Source organism: Gossypium raimondii, chromosome 12 (assembly GCF_025698545.1).
Source record: "Gossypium raimondii isolate GPD5lz chromosome 12, ASM2569854v1, whole genome shotgun sequence".
NCBI lineage: Eukaryota > Viridiplantae > Streptophyta > Magnoliopsida > Malvales > Malvaceae > Gossypium > Gossypium raimondii.
The window spans coordinates 35,286,367-35,303,903 of NC_068576.1; the positions used below are offsets into that span (position 1 = coordinate 35,286,367).

Below are 17,537 nucleotides of genomic sequence, written 5' to 3' on the forward strand. Positions count from 1 at the left end.
TTATATTTAAAAAATTAGATCCAACTATTAACATTGTTAATTTTTTTTTAAAAATTTGGTGAGATATTTTGAAATAAAAAAATATTGGTAATTAAATTAAATTTAACCAAAAAATTTAAAAGTATTGATAGTTTGACCTAAAATTTAAAATATAAAAATAAATGGATTAAATCATTGAAAATAAAAGTAAAGAGATTAAATTTTAAATTTTTGAAGAGTACGGGACTTATTGCATATTTTAACATTTAAAAATATAAAGAAAGAAAATGAAAAGTTCAAATATGCTCTAAGCTTCTATATTTTTCATAAATTTGAAATTTAGTTCTCTTCTTTTATTTCAAGGAATTTAATCCCTTTACTTTTCAAATTTAAAATGAAAGTCTAATTATTAACGTTATTGTTTTTTTTTTTTTACTAAATTCATGTTTATTGCAATTAGGGTGAGTAAAATCCGATTCGATTCGAAAAACTCAATAAAAATTTAAAATTTGAATTAAATAGTTTGAATTATTTAAGTTAATTAAGTTATTCGGATCAACTCGAATAAAAATTAAGTTTTTAGGTTTAACTCGAATATGAATTACACAATTCGAGTTATACGAAAATCCGAATAAGAAAAGGCAAAACTACGTCGTTTTGATAAATGTTTACCCATTAAGTTAAAAGGCAAAATCATTATATTATTTATGTAGTTAAATAATCTTGTACTTCGTCTACTAGTTAAATAATTGGTCCATCTAAACGCAACATTGAGTATAAATAATAAGATTCGTTAACTCGATTCGATTCAACTCAAAAAAATTCGAATTGAGTTCGGTTGCTAAAATATGATTCATCAATTTGACTAACTCGAAATTTTTTGACTCGATCGACTCGAGTCGATCGAATACTCACCCCTAATTGCAATATCAACCTTTTAATTACATGACTATCAAGTGATTATTTTTTTTAATTTCAAAATGACATGCCAACAAATTTAACCAAAAAAATTAATGGGGTTAACAATTGAAACTGAATTTTAAAATATGAAAAGTAAAGAGTCTAAATTCTAAAATATAAAATTATAGAAACTAAATTCCAAATCTACGGAGAGTATAGCAACTTAAAGGATATTTTAACAAAATAGAAAAATCCTACTCATTATGTGGACCCTCTGCCAAATCGGACCTCACATTACAAGTACAGACTTTAAAACTCCCGTCATGTGCGCACCTGCTCGTCGTCCTCCTATTGCGGCTTGGCCGCTTGGGGTGGTTCTTTGAGCTCGTTCATGGCGGAGGAACCAACTATTAAGCTTGTAAATCAATGCATTGAAGATCGAGTCATTAAATGAAGTTGTTATTTACCGTAAATGTCCAACGACAAGTCTCTAACCATCGTCGCCGTAGCGGCAGAGTTCGAACTCAAACTCGCCACCTTACTCCCACCGTGTTGCATGGCGGATACGTATGATGATATTGTTCGAGCCGAAATGTTGATTAAAGGTGTAGCAGTGGCTGGAAATATAGGTGGGACCATGAAAAAATCACCTTGAACGACAGTGTTTGATGGTATTGCTAAGGGTGTGTAAAATTCGGGTAAAACCTAAAAAATTCGGTTAATCGACCGAATTCGGTTAATCGGTCAGTTAATCGAATTTTTTCGGTCGGGGGTCGGTTAATTATTTTTTAATTTTTCGGTTAATGATTAATTCGGTTCAAAATCGGTCGGTTAACCGAATTTTTTTGGTTTAATCAAAAAAATTAATAAATAAAATTATAATCTATAAATAGACCCACTATTCACCTAAACCCAATCCAAACCCAAGTATCCAACCCAACCCAATTACCCAACCCAACCCAATCATAAAAATTACAAACAATTTAATAAATAAAAATAAAATTCTAAAACTAAAACTAAATTCTAAAAGTCTAAACAAATAATTTAATAAATAAAAATAAAATTCAAAGATTTATGTAATATTTTTAATTATGTAGTGATTCAATTCGGTTAATTCGGGTAATTCGGTTAATTCAGTTAATTCGGGTAATTCGTGTAATTCGGTTAATTTTTAACCAAAAAAACATATAATTTTTGGTTAATTCGGTCGGTTAACCGAATTAACCGAAAAAATTTCGGTTTGGTTAATTTTTTTGAAAAAATTTCGATTCAGTTAACGATTAAAAATTTTGAAAGGTCGGTTAATTCGGTTAATGCTATTTCGGGTCGGTTAACCGACTGAACACCCCTAGGTATTGCCCATAACGGAACCAACCCTTGCGGCAAAATAGGGGCTAAACCGGATGAAACCAAAACGGTGCCATTTTTCAGTCGTTTACGTTTCTTTTTATCGGGTCACCGGATTCGGGTTTAGTGTTTGAGGTGGCTAGGATTTTAAGGTTACCATTAACTTACATTGCGATGGTGAGAATGGTTCCGGTTCCAGTTGCTGCTATTATCGCCAGTTCGACTTGTTCTAATAACCATCGGATGGTTTCTCCGTCGAATTTATGACCTAATTCTCTGTGTCTAATATGTAGAAATTATGCCAAATTAAAATAAAAAAATTAAATTTCGAATTTCAATTAAACCATAATTATACCTTAAAATTTACAGCTTGAGCGACTGTGTTGGAAGTTTAGGCTGTGCCAGCTGGTGGTGTGGGGCAGCAAAACTAAGGTGAGGGGCTAATCTAATCTGTAAATTTGACGGCGGCTCCTCCACTAAAACGGCCTCTTTTAGTCCATTGGAGGAGGGCGGTTAGAATCTTCCAAAGGTAGGGGCCGGCCTATGAATTGGTGTTGGTACAAGTGAAGTGGTGGAATCCTATGTTTCCATTTTCACCGGGGAATGTTGGTCAAAAAAGTTCATATCGGTTGATTCACAAATTGATATGGACTAGTTGAATCATGGTAAACAACCGATTGAACTAATTTTAATATATATTATAAATTTTTAATGATTTATTTAATTGACCTATCCAAATCGACGAATTGATAACCTTATTGATTCGATCACCAATTCAATTCTAAAAACCTTAAAATAGGAGTAACAATCTAGCGGGTGATTTTATTTCCGGACTGACTCGATTTTTATATCTTTCATCTCAATTCTATGTCGATTTTTATTTTTATTTAAAATTTTAGCACAACCTTAAAAAACAATTACTCCACTCCCCATTACACATACTTATGAGTTGTACTTAGATAAAAACCTCATCTATCTTAAATTCAATATAAATAATAAAATCTTTTTAGTTTTAATTTTAAAAATATTTTTTATATTTTATTAATTTTGAACTGTGAAATAAGCTATTGAGTTAGCCCAAAAAAAGCTTTGGTTCGAAATTTTCTTAAACCGAGTTGTAACCCAATCCATAAACAACTCTACTCCTTACTTGTGCCAAATATAAACGGTCCGTTTAATTGAGACCCTTAATGGACGGGCCTCCATTTATCATATATTAATTAATGTATGTTGAGTGTTGTTCAATAAATTGAAAAATGTCTAATTGTGAATTTCATTATTCTATTTTACGAGAATAGAGAAATTATAATAAATTATTATAACGAGTTGGAATCTCGGGGTGCCACGTGTAGCCTATTTATAGGTGACCAAGGGTGATTAGGTCAATCGACCTGTCATGGCAAGCCTAAGTAAGGCCACTAGAGTGGCGATTAGACAAGCTTTCAATCATGTCAAATGGGACTAATATTTGACGGTTGGCATCATAAATAGCAGTTAGGTGGGACCCTCACATAATTTACATTCGGATGAGTCCAGTCCGAGAAGTTCCCTCGAGGAGTTAGGACAAGAAGTTTCTATGAGGAATTTATTAATTTAAGATCCCAAAGGGTGATATCCAAAGGGTCTTCTTGAGGTGTGTGGTCTCTCCAATGGGTGGATCTTGGTTCTTGAGGAGTGGTTTCCTCAAGGTGTTGGCCTTGATTCTCGAGGAGTGGCGTCCGAAGAGTTAGGGATATAACAATAACATTACACAATTGGATTAACTTCTAAGTCGTAAAGTATAAGGATCAACTTTTGACAAAATAAAGGGATTAACTTCTCAATTTTCATAAAATAGAGAGAGAAGTGCATAATTAGACCACTAAAATTTTTTACTTTATTTATGAAACCTTGAAATTTTTTCCAATTAATATCCAAAAGTCATAAAATAAAGTCTATTTTATCAATGGAAAGGAAAAAACCCAAATCCCCCAAAAAAGTTTAATATGTCATTTGGTACCCAAGTTTAACAGTTTTCTAATTTGGTACCTGAATTTTTTTCCAATGTAGTACTTGTATTTGGGAAAAGCTATACATTTTAATATCCAAAAGTAATGTTAACTTTTTTATATTTTATTTAGGTTTTAGGGTTGATTTGATAAAATTTAATTACTAACATTATTAGATTTGAATTTTGTTAATAGAATAAAATTAATATTAATTTTGATTGTTTAATTTTGTATTTATTTTGTTAAATACAATACGATAGCTTTGATTGTTTTCAGATTTTAAAGTTAATTTGATGGAATTTAATTAATAATATTATTAGTTAATTATGAATTTTAATAAAATTAATCCTAAAATATTAATTAAACATTAAAAATAACAATACTGTTACCTTCAGGTACCAAAATGCGGTAAAAATACCATGAAGGTCCCTACACTAAGTGTCAGATTAAATTTTGCCCATTCTTAAAAAAATGGAAAATCAATCCTGTACATTATATCAAAGAGCAATTTGATCATTTTATTAAAAATTTCATAATCTCTATAGTTAAAAATTGGTCCTTGAATGCCAACATTACCACATGGCATGTTACATGTCACTGTTTAGTTATTCCGTTGGCCAAACCAACCAATTTTGATGGTACAAATAAATGAAGTTTTTAACAAAAAAAAAACTAATTTGTTATTCGATATAACGTATAAGGACTAATTTGTTAATTTTTTGAGATCCGACTCCTAATCCAGAGGCTTTCATAGTACTTTTACCACCAAAATACATAAATAGTGCCAAATACACATACCACATTAAATAAAAAAAACACAAATACCATAATAAAGAATTAGGAAAAACAAAGAATTCATAACATTAATAAGGCAACAGCTTATTGATATCAATGGTGAAAAAACAAAAGTATTGTAAAGAATTTTCTCTAAAATAATCTAAAATGCAATTCAACATTATCCAGCAACCAAAAATAGAATGCTCAAATGCCACATGATAATATAAGATGTGACCCGGAAAAAAAAAAGTGCTATTGGATGTCGTCGTATACAGCAACCGGTCCCTTTCAGTTTCATTATCGGAGTTTCTCGAGTTCATCTTCAGTGTCTGATACATGTTTCTTCAATGCGGATATTCTTCGTTCGAGTTCTTCTTTCGTTCCTCGAGCGATAGCCGGTTCATGAGGCGTGAGAAAATGTTGCGAAAAAGTTTTCAGTGCTTCAACACCAGTAACCTATATATATAAACACCATGGAAAGGTTAATAACACGATGCATGGATACGTTTATTCGGATTTAACGATGGTGGATACATACGAAGTAAGTAACACGATCGTGTATCGATGAACTCACCTCTTCTGGCAGCAATGGCAGCTTAGTGATGTGAAAATCGTCGTATAACATGTAAAACTGGTCGAGATACTTTTGTTGCATCCGCACTCGTGCTTTTAATAGCTTGGACTCGACCTCTTAAAACAAGAAGCCAATTGACGGTAAGGATTGTGTTTAAAGAACGGGGTGAGGGGAAAGGGAAATGATGGACATAGTAAACAAAACGAGTAAAACCGTACCGTCATTGTCGAAAATTACTTGGTTGATGATAACATTGTGGGTATCGATCTCGAATTTGGTGAGTTCCTGCACTAATCTCTCTGTTTCATAGAGAGAAAGGAACTCTGGTATGCAAACACATATAAAGGTTGTCAAGTCCTGCCAAAAGGAAAGCAGCATTATATACATACATGCATGCATATATATAAAAGTATTTGTAAGTTGCATAAGACCTCAAGAATGTACGGGAAAATAGCACTATACCTATGAAACATTCATTTACATAAATATATTTGCAAGTTGCATAAGACCTCAAGAATGTATGGGAAAATAGCATTATACTAAATGTATGGGACCTATGAAACCTTCATTTACACAGATATATAGAAGCAAGCAAGCATGCATGCATGCATACATAGATACATACATAGTACATACAAGTATTTGCAAGTTGCATAAGACCTCAAGAATGTATGGGAAAACAACATTATACTAAATGTATTGGACCTATGAAGCCTTCATTTACATACACACACAGACATCCATACATGCAAGCATGCATGCATGCATTCACACACATACATATGTACGTACGTATATACATGCATGCATACATACATATATCTAAAAGTATTTGTAAGTTGCATAAGACCTCAAGAATGTATGGGAAAACAGAATTATACTAAATGTATTGGACCTATGAAACCTTCATTTACATACATACATATTTGCAATTTGCATAAGACCTCAAGAATGTATGAGACAACAACATTATGCTAAATGTATGGGATCTATGAAACCTTAATTTACATACATACATACGTACGTACGTACATGCATGCATGCATTCATACATATGTATAAGTATTTGTAAGTTGCATAAGACCTCAAGAATGGTATAACTTACAGGGTCTTCAAACTGCTCATTAACTTGTTCAATCACTTCTTTCAAGCCTTCAAGCCTCCCCACAAGTGCATCCTCCCCGAATTCATCATCAATCCCAAAAAGACGGGTTACCTGCCACGACAAGTTTCAACTTTCGTGAGCTACAAACACTAAGAAAACCAACTATGGTGAGCTGACATGCGAGCTATGAAAAGAACGAATATGGTTTTCAAGAACAAACCGAAAGAATCAATTAACCGAAACAAGATAAATTCTAAAAGGAACACGGTTTTCATCGACATCGTAGAACATAAAAATTTATATACCTGACTCAACAAGCCACCGAATTTGCTTTTCAACGACATAACTTTAACAAGTCCCTTCTCTAACGTAGCCGGAAACTGCAAAAGCCGAAGCGTATGTCCGGTGGGGGCGGTATCGAACACAATACAAGAGTAATCCATTGTTTGAACCAATCTATAAGAAAAGGGAATCATACATTCAAACAACAAAACAAGTAGAAAAAAAGAAGTCACAAATAGCATCCAAAACAAAGTTCACTAAGAAATTAAACATCATAATTGAGCTTAAAAAGTATTCAATTTGATCATGTAATGGACTTGATTAAATATCAAACAAAACGGGTAAAAGTCCCGTGAAGACCCTTTTCCATATTGGTATGGTACCCTTTCTTCATAGAAAGGGCATTTGGCCAAGATGTGATCTATCTCTTTCTTTGGTTGGAGTGGAACTTTGGTTTTCTTTAGCGAGGAACCGTTTCACTCGGCGGACAGTCGAATGATCAAAGCGAAATGCTTTAGGCATCATCTTTTGAGCATGTTCAGCTTCAAAAATTCCTGGAGTCCTACGGCATTCTCACAGAAAGAAAACATGGCTAGTATATAACTATTTTTTTATTGTAGAAAGCGATCAGTTCTTCCGATCTTGTTTGGGTTTCCTTTATCAATTCCAGAAGTGGAGGAGCCTATGTAGAAGAAGCTGTAGAAGAGCACCACCACGGTTCAGGTCGAGTCGAGTTGCATTTTGGAAAATTTGGAAAATTTTCATTTCTCCCTTGAAAATTTTAGAAAATTTTAAGTAGGTTCCCTATAATTTTTGAAAATTTTCATTTTTCCCTTGAAATTTTTTGAAATTTTTAATTAAGCTCTCTTAAAATTTTTAAAAATTCTCATTAATCTCACAGCAATTTTAATTAGACCCAAATTTAAAAAAAAACTCATTGAACTCTTAAAATATTTGAAAATTTTACTAGCTCCAAAAACTTGGTTTTAGGATCGACCATTCACATTAGATCAAAAAATAAACTAGTTCTTATTTTAAAAATTTCATTCATCTTCATTAAATTACTATTTAATCTAACATACAGAAACTAAAAGGGAAAATACAATCTAACTCCCAACTTTTACCAACAAGAACCATATATATATATATATATGTATGTATGTGCGTATTCTTACTTGAGCATCTCTGCAAAGCTCATAGCCTCATCAATACCAGGAATAGCATTAGCCAAATCTGAAAATAAACTATCCATTCCTTCACCACAGCCAACATCTTCATCTTCAGATGTAGGATCCACTTCCTATAAACATAAAATCAAAAACAAATGAAACCCAGAAGACAAAATCAAATAAAAAATCAAAACAAAAGGGGAAGAGGGGTACTACCATGGCAAATAAATTGGTGAAGCCATTAACCAAAGTGGGTGTTTTAATGAACCTCTGTTGAAAAACATCGCTAAGATTATGAGCAGGATCGGTGGAAATAATCAAAACAGAGGGACGAACACCAGCCAAAAGGATGGAAATAATGGCGCTACAAGTGGTTTTACCCACACCTCCTTTGCCACCAACAAAAACCCATTTTAGGCTGTTCTGGTCTAGTATGTTTTGAACTGTGGGTACCGGTGATGATTCTTGATTTTCTGCCATTCTTTTTTCTTTTTTAACCAAAAAAGAAAATTGGCTTCTTTTTTTTGTGTTACCCAATAAAGAATTGGAAGTACCCAGAAAATCTTAACGAGAAAATCGGAGCTTTTTGGGGGGGAAAAAGGCCATTTTTTTTTTAACAATACTACACATGCATGGAATGTTTCATACCATATATATGTATGTATGAGTTAAATCTTGAAGGTGATTTTCTTGTCACCTTAAGAATAAAGGTTAAATTATGTTATTAGTCTTCATATTATGTGTAAATTATGAATTTAGTTCTTATATTTTAAAATTATTCAATTTTAGTTTCCATATTTTTTTAAATCTTAATCTTAACTCAAACAATAACAATCAAATTTGGTTGGTTAAATTTGCTGTTAATCTTGTACTATGCATAAAGTTGTAAATTTCATCCATATTCCCAATTTTAATCATTCGTAGTCCTTGTGCATTTCAAATTTCAAATTTTCAATCTTACCACAAACAACAGTAATTAAATCTATTAATTAATCTTTACGTGAATAATATATTTGTCGCGTCAAATTTTTAAAATAACGAAGCTTAATGAATTAAACAATTATTATTTGATAATGACTATAACTTAAAAATTCAAAAATACAAAAACTAAATATAACCAAATTAAAATATAAAAACAAAATTTATAATTTACACATAATAGAAGGACTAATAGTAGAATTTAACCAAATATAGATTCTAATACTAAAAGGAAATAGTTTGGCCAGTTTCACGATTGTAACTACCACAAACTGTTTTGAATGTTTCAAAATAGCAACCATTAGAAGAGCTTGAGAAATTTTATTATTTTATTATTTATGTATATGGATAAATTATACTCAGTTTTCTTTTGTTTACCTAATTATGAAAAGTTACAACATAATCACTTAACTATTTGATTTTGGTTTTTCTTTTTATCACCCTTCGATTTTAAAATTGACATAATAACAATTTTAGGCTTCAACATCTATACATTGTTTTAATTTAATTACATTTCTAAAAAATTAACCCTTAACATTAACACACGTAGTTGAACAAAAAAAACATTTCACCTAAAAAGCTAAAAAACTAATTTATCAATTAAATTAGATCGAAAATATATCAAAAATAGAAACATCAGAAAATACAATATAATAATTTTATTTTTTAATTCTTTTAAAATTAACCAAAAAAATTTATACAAGGTTTAAATGTTAAAAGTTATCTTTTAAAACCAAGACTAAATCAACACAATGCATAAACATTAATGATTAAAATTGTTATTATACCAATTTTAAAAGCTACCATGTTGTCTTTAAATTAAATAATTGAGTGATCATTTCATAATTGGTGAGATGACTAGAAATGTAATTTACCCATATATATATTGTATATTTAGCAATTGATTAAAGGGTTTGGAAAAAGTATTGTTCATGGCAGAGACCTTTGCAAACAAGGGATTGATTGGCAAATAAGGAAAGGTGATGGAATGGTAATGGTAATGGTAAATGGATGCATTCAGTAAGGCTCTGACTTGGAAGTAAACGATCGAAACAACTGTGTGAAGCTGACAAACTTAATAACTAATGGGGAGGAGATTGCATAACCTGAGAAGGTGATGGGTGGAACAGATAGGAGGGTGTGGGTCTTGAACAACAATGGTGAGTATTCAGTCAGATCCGGATATGAAAACTTAATTCAGAATGACACAATGGAAGATGGAGATAGGCTGCTGGGGGGAAAAGTGGAAGAATGCAACGGTGAACTAGCCTTGGCCACAACAGAGTAGAAGTATTAGACGTCTCGCTTCTTATCACATCATATCAGGGATTGCTTGGAAGAAAGGGACTGCAAATTTTGGGGTGTCCGGAACTAAAATTGCAATCTTTGCATGGGGCTGTTTTGTTCGTAACAAGAGAAGCAATGCTTGAGGCAAAGAAGAGTGGATTAACTATAGCTATTATTGCATCTGATATGAAACCTTTATGCAGGACTCTTGATCGGGACCGAGTTTACCACAGTTACCCCCCAAAAAAAGGGGGTTTATTTATAGTATTATTAGCAAAATTTTTACATTACAAAGTGTTAGTAAAGAGAATTATAAGTAAAGCAAGTAGCAATAATGGAGGAAATACATATGAATAATGAAGGAACTAATGTAGCATTCAACAGCTTAGCCACACCAAAGTAACCAGACAATGTTATTGTTCCATCGGCAATAACTCGAGCTAGCGTACCAGCTTCCGTCGATAAAAGCCCTCCGTTATAAGTTCCACGAGAAAGCCTCGACGACATGACACGAGACAAGAGCGATAAGTTCACACCTGATCATCAAAGAGAACCCAAGAATTACATCTGGGAAAACATAAGGTATGGTGAAGCAAAAAATTGTACCTTCGAGCACTTCGGCGGATACAAAAGTGATCAGTGCTGAGCCGACATATTGAGGTACGGAATATGGGATTCCGATATGGAAGCTTAGGAGTATACCGATCAACACCATGATTTCAGATGCTAGAAGAACTTGCCTGGAATTTAAGTTAAAAGTAAAATATGTGTAAATTTATCGGATTACAGTTGGACCTTAACCAAGCCGTGCCCAAATACTACCAAGCTCGAACTCAACTCGAAATTCGGACCTTGATACTCGGCTTGAGCTTAATCGAATATTTGATTTTAAGCTCGTTTATCAATTTTTGTACTCGAACTCAAGCTTGGTTCAATAATTAAGACATAATTTAATAATATAAAAATATGAAAAGTTTGATAAGGCTCGTGAGCCATTTGAGTTAAGTATTACTAAGCTCGAAGTCGGCTAGACCGATAGCTCGAGCTTAGCTCAATAATTACCCAATCGAGTTCGAATTTTTTTCGAGTCAAACTTGAGTAACTTGCGAGCACCAGTTTCTCATTTATACCCCTAGCTGGACCTTAAACCGGGAATCACCATACCTTTCTTCGAACATGTTGCTGATGTAAGTACCGACGATGATGTTTACGGGAAGTACGGTTAACCCGAGACATGCAAGAAAGATGGCTACACTGTTGGTTGACCATATGAAGTAATATGCCGTGATGACACTTGCTTCGGCGAGTAATATCTCCATTGCGTATTTAAGCATAAAATAAACCAATAGTTGTACCTGTAGAATGATGAGCGCTGAGTTAGTTCGGAGGATAGATGTTTCATGTGAGCTAAAATTTTGTTATACCTTCACAGATGGTGTGAGTAACCTATATGCTGATAGGATAGAAGTGACGGGTTTACGAGTTTTCTCACAAGATTCTTCCTCACCATCATCGTATTCTTGGTCTACATTTTCACCTTGTTTCGGTTCCGTGTTTAAAAGCAGTGGCTGCGTGATACCGTTCTCTACTGCATAGTTCACCACCGTCCCTGAAACAGGCAAAGTTTGTTCCGTAAATAAACTATTGAACAAATACGTACAATGAACTAAAATGAGAAGTGTTCGATCGTGTTGACCAACCAGCACGAACTTCTTGCGGTATTATGTCTTGCTTGATCTCTTGAGGTGGTTCTCGAAACGAAATCGACAACCACAATAAGTAGATGAGCCATGAAATAGCCATAATCCAACCGGGTAAAGTTTCCTGATTAAACGTGAGCTTGTAAATCTTAAAATCGGTTTGAAATAAGCAAGCTAGTGCCGGACCGCATGCCATTCCGAGGGCACTTGCACTAACGAAGCCCGCAGATGCCCGCATCCGGAGTTTATGTGGCACACAGTCGCTGATATAACGCCTATTTACAGCTCGAGCAGAACCTAACCTGTGAATATACATTGGCAAGAACTCGTTCATTAATATAGTAATAGTACTGAAACAAATTGTTTAAATGAACAAACTTACCCACAAAATAATCGACCAACAAGAAGAACTACTATCGAGTTAAGATCATAAGCCAGAGCATACAAGGTGTTCCCAATAAGAAGCACGATGCTACTAAATACAAGTGGTCTCAAATATGATCGGTTTGACCAGGCACTAAAATAAACCGAAGAGAACACTTGTGCAACAGCCATTGAACCAATCACAACACCACAAACGGTTGCTGCAGCTCCGAGGCTGAGGGAGTAGTCATCAGCCGTTGGCACAATAATATATGTGTTGACCATGTATAAAAATGTGTTAACCAAATTCAATAGCAACGACATGAAATGATATCTCTGTTCCACAACATCATCTTCAGATGGACTCCGTAAATCATCTTGCATTATAAACGCATGTTTCCCCAAAAACTCGAGAAAATTCGTCGAATTCGATAATTTGTTTACCGCTGCTTTTATAGAATGAACTATGGGGTCCTGCAAGTTTTAAAACCTTTGGTTTTTTACTCGGGAATTTGATGTCCACAAACAAAAATTGGATAAATAGTGAAAAGATCCAAGAAAAAAACCGGATGAGATAAAGCAGGTTGATCATATATCGATACGTAGTTCCCTTGATGATCTTGCAAGTCTGCAAGATTACGAGATATGGCTCCAACGACAGCCCCGATACCCTGCACCAATTGCTTTCATTCGCATGAACAAGACTATAGGAACAAGGAGAACATCGATTTGAAAAATGGGGATATTATTACCACATGCCGGAAAACTTGTCGGAGCTGGGAATACGGATGGTTAGCTCGTGTTTTGACATAGTAATTAGTGAATCGATAGCCGAACCGTTTATCAAATTTCTTCAAAATCTTTCTCAATCCAATTGCATTCATCTCAACAAAAAAGAGAAGCCTTAAAAGATCATGTCCTACACCTCTATATGCTTCTTGTAACTCACAAATTTTAGAACCTCCATTAGAGAGCTGTAAAATTACATCATGTTGTTGCCTAAGATCACATAATCTGTTTGCTAGTTGTCCTTGTTGTTCCAGCAGAAACAATACAATCTTTTCAATCTAAAAGAAAAGAAAAACAGTAAACAAGGCTTGTTTTTGCAATTACTTGTTATTGTAAAATGAAAAAGGGTTAAATCGCTATTTGGGACCTGGGACCTGAACTTAGACAGCAAACCCCACACTGAGGTTGAGCTTTTTTAATCCAAGTTAATCGCTAAACTTAGGATTATTCCCACATTAGGACCTTAACTAATAAATTTTTCTTGGATTGGGGCTTCAAACTTTTTTTTCTCAATATTAGTCCCTGACTTAGGAATGATTCCCAATTGAGACTTAAACTTGGCCATTATTTCTCCATTAGACTTTAACTTCAAGGTTTTCAAAAAAATATCAAGGATTTAAGTTAGTCCCTAAACTTCGGAATCATTCACATATTGGGACCTGAATTTGATAATGATTCCCACATTTGCTGAAGTTTAGGGAATTTTAAGATTTTCAAGAAAATATCAGGATTTTTTGTTAGTCTCTAGACTTGAGAATGATTCCTACTTGAACTTGATAATTATTCTCACATTAGAGCTAAATTTTAGGATTTTTGAAAATTCAAGTCCCAATATGGAACAATTACCAAGAAAAAGGTTCCAGTTTAAAGACTAATTTGAGAAAAAAAATAGTTCAGGTCCCTAATGTGATATTAGTTATCAAATTCAGCCCAAAAAGTGATTTAACCCAATGAAAATTTTCAATCCAATTTGTTTAAAAAAGCTTACTTGACTATCTAACATTCTTGAGAAATCCTTAAGAACATAATGGTGATCTTGTGCTCCAATCTCCAGTTGCTGAGCATATCTATTAACTTTCTTCTTCAATAATTTGTAGTTTATGTAATACCTGCAAAAATAAACACATTTTAAGCATATACTTCAAGAACTATATATATACATATATATGTATATACATACCCTTGCCATTCTTGAATTTGTGACTCTTTCAACTTCTTCCCAAAAGCCACCATCTTTCAATCAAAATTCAGTTCATTCCTATAAAGAAAAAAAACAAGCAGAAAACACAATAAATGAAGGAAATATTTGAACTTTAACTTTAAAAAGAAAAAGTTTATATATCAACAAATTTGGAATCTTTAAAACTGTAGAAAATACACAAACCAAATGAAGAAAATCCCAGAAACATAAAGTGAAAAAGAAACAATCTTGTCTGTTCATTTGCGTTTGATATAAGCGTAGAAGACAGGAGAAATACTTGAGCAAAGAATTTTCAAGTACTAGGAAAATAAAAAAATTGATATTAAAGGGAATCAGAATATTTTATTGTGAACCGAAAGAAAAAAGGGCAAGAAAAGGGGGGGGGGGAATTTGGAAGAAAATCAAAAAGAATGGCCGATTGAACAAAATCTAGAAGAAAGAAGTGATTGTGAAAATTGCGCGAAATTTATAAAAAAAAAAATGGTATTTTTGGGGTGGCAAAAAATCGATTTACGATGTAATGGAAAATAAAACACGTGACATGCAAAATTGTTTTACACGTGTATAAATTAATGCACCGCAAATTTACAACACTTGGTATCTATACCATATATTAAAAATGAAAATTTTTATCTATTTTTAATATTAAAAACTAATTTTTATGTTAAAATGAGATACCTGATTATGTTGTTAGTCATGTTAATTTTATAGTAAAAATGGATGAAACTTTTAATAGAAATTATTGATTTGGTCTTTGATCTAACATATAATGATTAATTTGTCCATTTTTAAATTGAATAGGGAAATACAATTTAACTCATAGTGTAGAGACTTTCACCATATTCGAGTTTGTGTAACCTGATGATGTTTGCACTTGATTGAATCGATCGATTAGACCGATTGAACTGAGAATTGGTTGGGGGTATCGGTCCAAAAAATGACTTTAAACCACTTAGATTGAGAATCAGTACAAACCAGTTGAATTAATTTTTTAATATATTTTTAATTCTAAAATTTTGAAATGGCCAAACTAAAAATTAATTCTAAAAGGGCTTAGATTATATAATTAATTTTAAAAGAGACCAAAATGATAAAAAATTATTTGAATAATAAAAGGACTTAAACTGAAAAATTAATACTTGAGATGGACTACTAATGATATTTTCCCATTGGATCCATCTCTGAGTGAGAATTATTAAAACTGAAAGAAATAAATATTATTTGAAGATGTTTTTGTCATTTTAGAAATATATCATTCGACTTTATCATTTCATCAAAATTTTATTTTTAGATCAATTTCTATAAATTTACTGCATAATTGTTCACTCAAATCGTGATTATTTCATAATTTAGTATTCATTACATGAGAACTAAAATAAGAAATAGTTCCATTGAGATTTAAGAGGACAATAAAATTAAGTTATCAATGCGTTTTTAAAGTTTGATTTGTGTATCTTAAATATTTTCCATGTCCTTAAAAATAGTAGATTTACCCTTTAACCTCTTCGAAATTTATAAATTATAAGTTAGTATAATAATAAAATTACACTTTCACCCCAAAAAACTCTTTTAAGACACTTTTTTTTTTAGTTATTATCATATCTGTTTTTTTTTTACAGAATGTCTAGAATTACCTATGACCTTTCTCCAACTTATAAATAAGAGGATAATGCGCTTCAACACACTCAAACTCATGCCCTCATACATTGACAAAATATCCATACTAATCGAGCTAAGACTCAATCGACAAGTTATTTAGTGAAATTAATCTTTTAAATATTATTAAAGTTGAAATTTAATATATATATATATATATATAATATACATTAATGGGCTAAGAAAAAGTAGGCTCAAACTAGGCCTTATTTAAATTGGGCTTGGACAGCTACTCAAATCCAGTCCATAACTCTTACATAACTAGAAATTCCATTTGTAATAAATAAGGTTAACATAGTATAAAATCTATTAAAATCCAAAACTAAAATCTTAATAATTCTAATATAATGTTTTATAAGCTAAAATATACATAATAAAACAAGATAATAATTAATTTTTAATATTTAAAGATCATTCAAAATAGAATATGCTAATAAAATGATAAAAGAAAAGTTGAGACTGCACATAATAAAATTTAAATATTAATGGGTCAAGTTTCATTTTAATTATTTTAAAAAAGTGAATTTTAATTTATTATGGTTATTGTGTAAACAAGTAATAAGCTACTATATATATATATATATATATATATATATATAACATAGTCATTATCTGCAAATATGCATGTCCCATTTGTCTTCCTTAATAACAACAACTACTTAACAAGACTTTACAATTATATATTAAGAATTAGATTATATTTTATCTCATTTATTCAAAAGATGAATAAATTAATCTCTGTACGTTAGTTTAAAACTAAATTAGTTCCTTTTATTAAAAATTTATATATTTGTCTGTTAAAAAGCGATGAAGCCTACCATATATATCTCATGCCGATATATAAAGATTAATTTTTAACAATAAAAATAGATGAAATTTTAATAAAAAACCAGTTTATTCTTTAAACGGTTAATTTATTAATTTTTTAAGTAAAAAAATAAAATACAATCTGAAATACAATAGCTTCCATGTACTTTTACTACGCTTATATGGAGGTTGAAAAGTAGGTCAAATTCACTTACAATATCTCTTGGAGTGTCCTCAGAAAAGTTGATAGAATTACAGTAGCAGCTGAACCAAAATGACACAAGATGAAAGTTGGCAAAGAAGAAGAAAGGGTTTTTGATAGAGTTGTGATTTGTGAAGAAAGTGGCTAGCAATCTCCGTATATATATAAAAAAATGTTTTTATATGTAGTTGCAGTGGTAGGGGAGAGGGAGGTGACTGCAACAGCTTCATATGTTATTATTACCACTCACGAGACAGAACACGTGTCTTTTGCTAACTGCATGGCTCCTAAAATATTGAAAGGTCACCATTAATCAATTTTTTTTTAGTGCATTGATAAATTGGGGACTAAAATGAAATCTGTAGAATATCTTTTTACTTTAACATCACCTACTGTGGAATTGGGTTTTTGTTTGTCTGTAAGTTTAAAAGTT

General features: G+C 32.0%; 2 protein-coding genes across 3 annotated transcripts; both read right to left on the reverse strand.

Moving 5' to 3' along the window:
• Nucleotides 1-5,097: 5,097 nt before the first annotated feature.
• Nucleotides 5,098-8,716, reverse strand: LOC105763819 (ATPase GET3A). The gene is made up of 7 exons (XM_012582188.2): nucleotides 8,338-8,716; nucleotides 8,128-8,252; nucleotides 6,976-7,126; nucleotides 6,671-6,781; nucleotides 5,784-5,922; nucleotides 5,566-5,681; nucleotides 5,098-5,447 (listed from the first exon to the last, which is right to left on the reverse strand). Exons 1-7 carry the CDS (start codon nucleotides 8,599-8,601, stop codon nucleotides 5,289-5,291), a joined length of 1,065 nt encoding a protein of 354 aa, XP_012437642.1. The 5' UTR covers nucleotides 8,602-8,716; the 3' UTR covers nucleotides 5,098-5,288.
• Nucleotides 8,717-10,609: 1,893 nt separating this feature from the next.
• LOC105763817 (SPX domain-containing membrane protein At4g22990) lies at nucleotides 10,610-17,255 on the reverse strand. 2 transcript variants are annotated; one of them, XM_012582185.2, is made up of 11 exons: nucleotides 17,118-17,255; nucleotides 14,419-14,496; nucleotides 14,227-14,347; nucleotides 13,202-13,516; nucleotides 13,016-13,120; nucleotides 12,469-12,923; nucleotides 12,087-12,388; nucleotides 11,811-11,995; nucleotides 11,551-11,741; nucleotides 10,993-11,126; nucleotides 10,610-10,922 (listed from the first exon to the last, which is right to left on the reverse strand). In XM_012582185.2, exons 2-11 carry the CDS (start codon nucleotides 14,469-14,471, stop codon nucleotides 10,684-10,686), a joined length of 2,100 nt encoding a protein of 699 aa, XP_012437639.1. In that variant the 5' UTR covers nucleotides 14,472-14,496; nucleotides 17,118-17,255; the 3' UTR covers nucleotides 10,610-10,683. The 2 variants fall into 2 exon arrangements, with proteins under 2 accessions (XP_012437639.1, XP_012437638.1); XM_012582184.2 differs by lacking the exon at nucleotides 17,118-17,255 and adding an exon at nucleotides 14,623-14,828.
• Between the last annotated feature and the right edge of the window lie 282 nt (nucleotides 17,256-17,537).

What these genes read in the sequence shown, in the direction of transcription:
- LOC105763819 (XM_012582188.2), bottom strand. Translation starts at nt 8,601, where the DNA reads ATGGCAGAAAATCAAGAATCATCACCGGTACCCACAGTTCAAAACATA. An exon ending in TCACCAATTTATTTGCCATG is followed by an intron (nt 8,253 to 8,337) that starts GTAGTACCCCTC and finishes TTATGTTTATAG; the next exon opens with GAAGTGGATCCTACATCTGA. An exon ending in ATGAGCAGTTTGAAGACCCT is followed by an intron (nt 5,923 to 6,670) that starts GTAAGTTATACC and finishes TCCTTTTGGCAG; the next exon opens with GACTTGACAACCTTTATATG.
- LOC105763817 (XM_012582185.2), bottom strand. Translation starts at nt 14,471, where the DNA reads ATGGTGGCTTTTGGGAAGAAGTTGAAAGAGTCACAAATTCAAGAATGG. An exon ending in CAAATTCAAGAATGGCAAGG is followed by an intron (nt 14,348 to 14,418) that starts GTATGTATATAC and finishes TTATTTTTGCAG; the next exon opens with GTATTACATAAACTACAAAT. An exon ending in ACCGCAAGAAGTTCGTGCTG is followed by an intron (nt 11,996 to 12,086) that starts GTTGGTCAACAC and finishes TGCCTGTTTCAG; the next exon opens with GGACGGTGGTGAACTATGCA.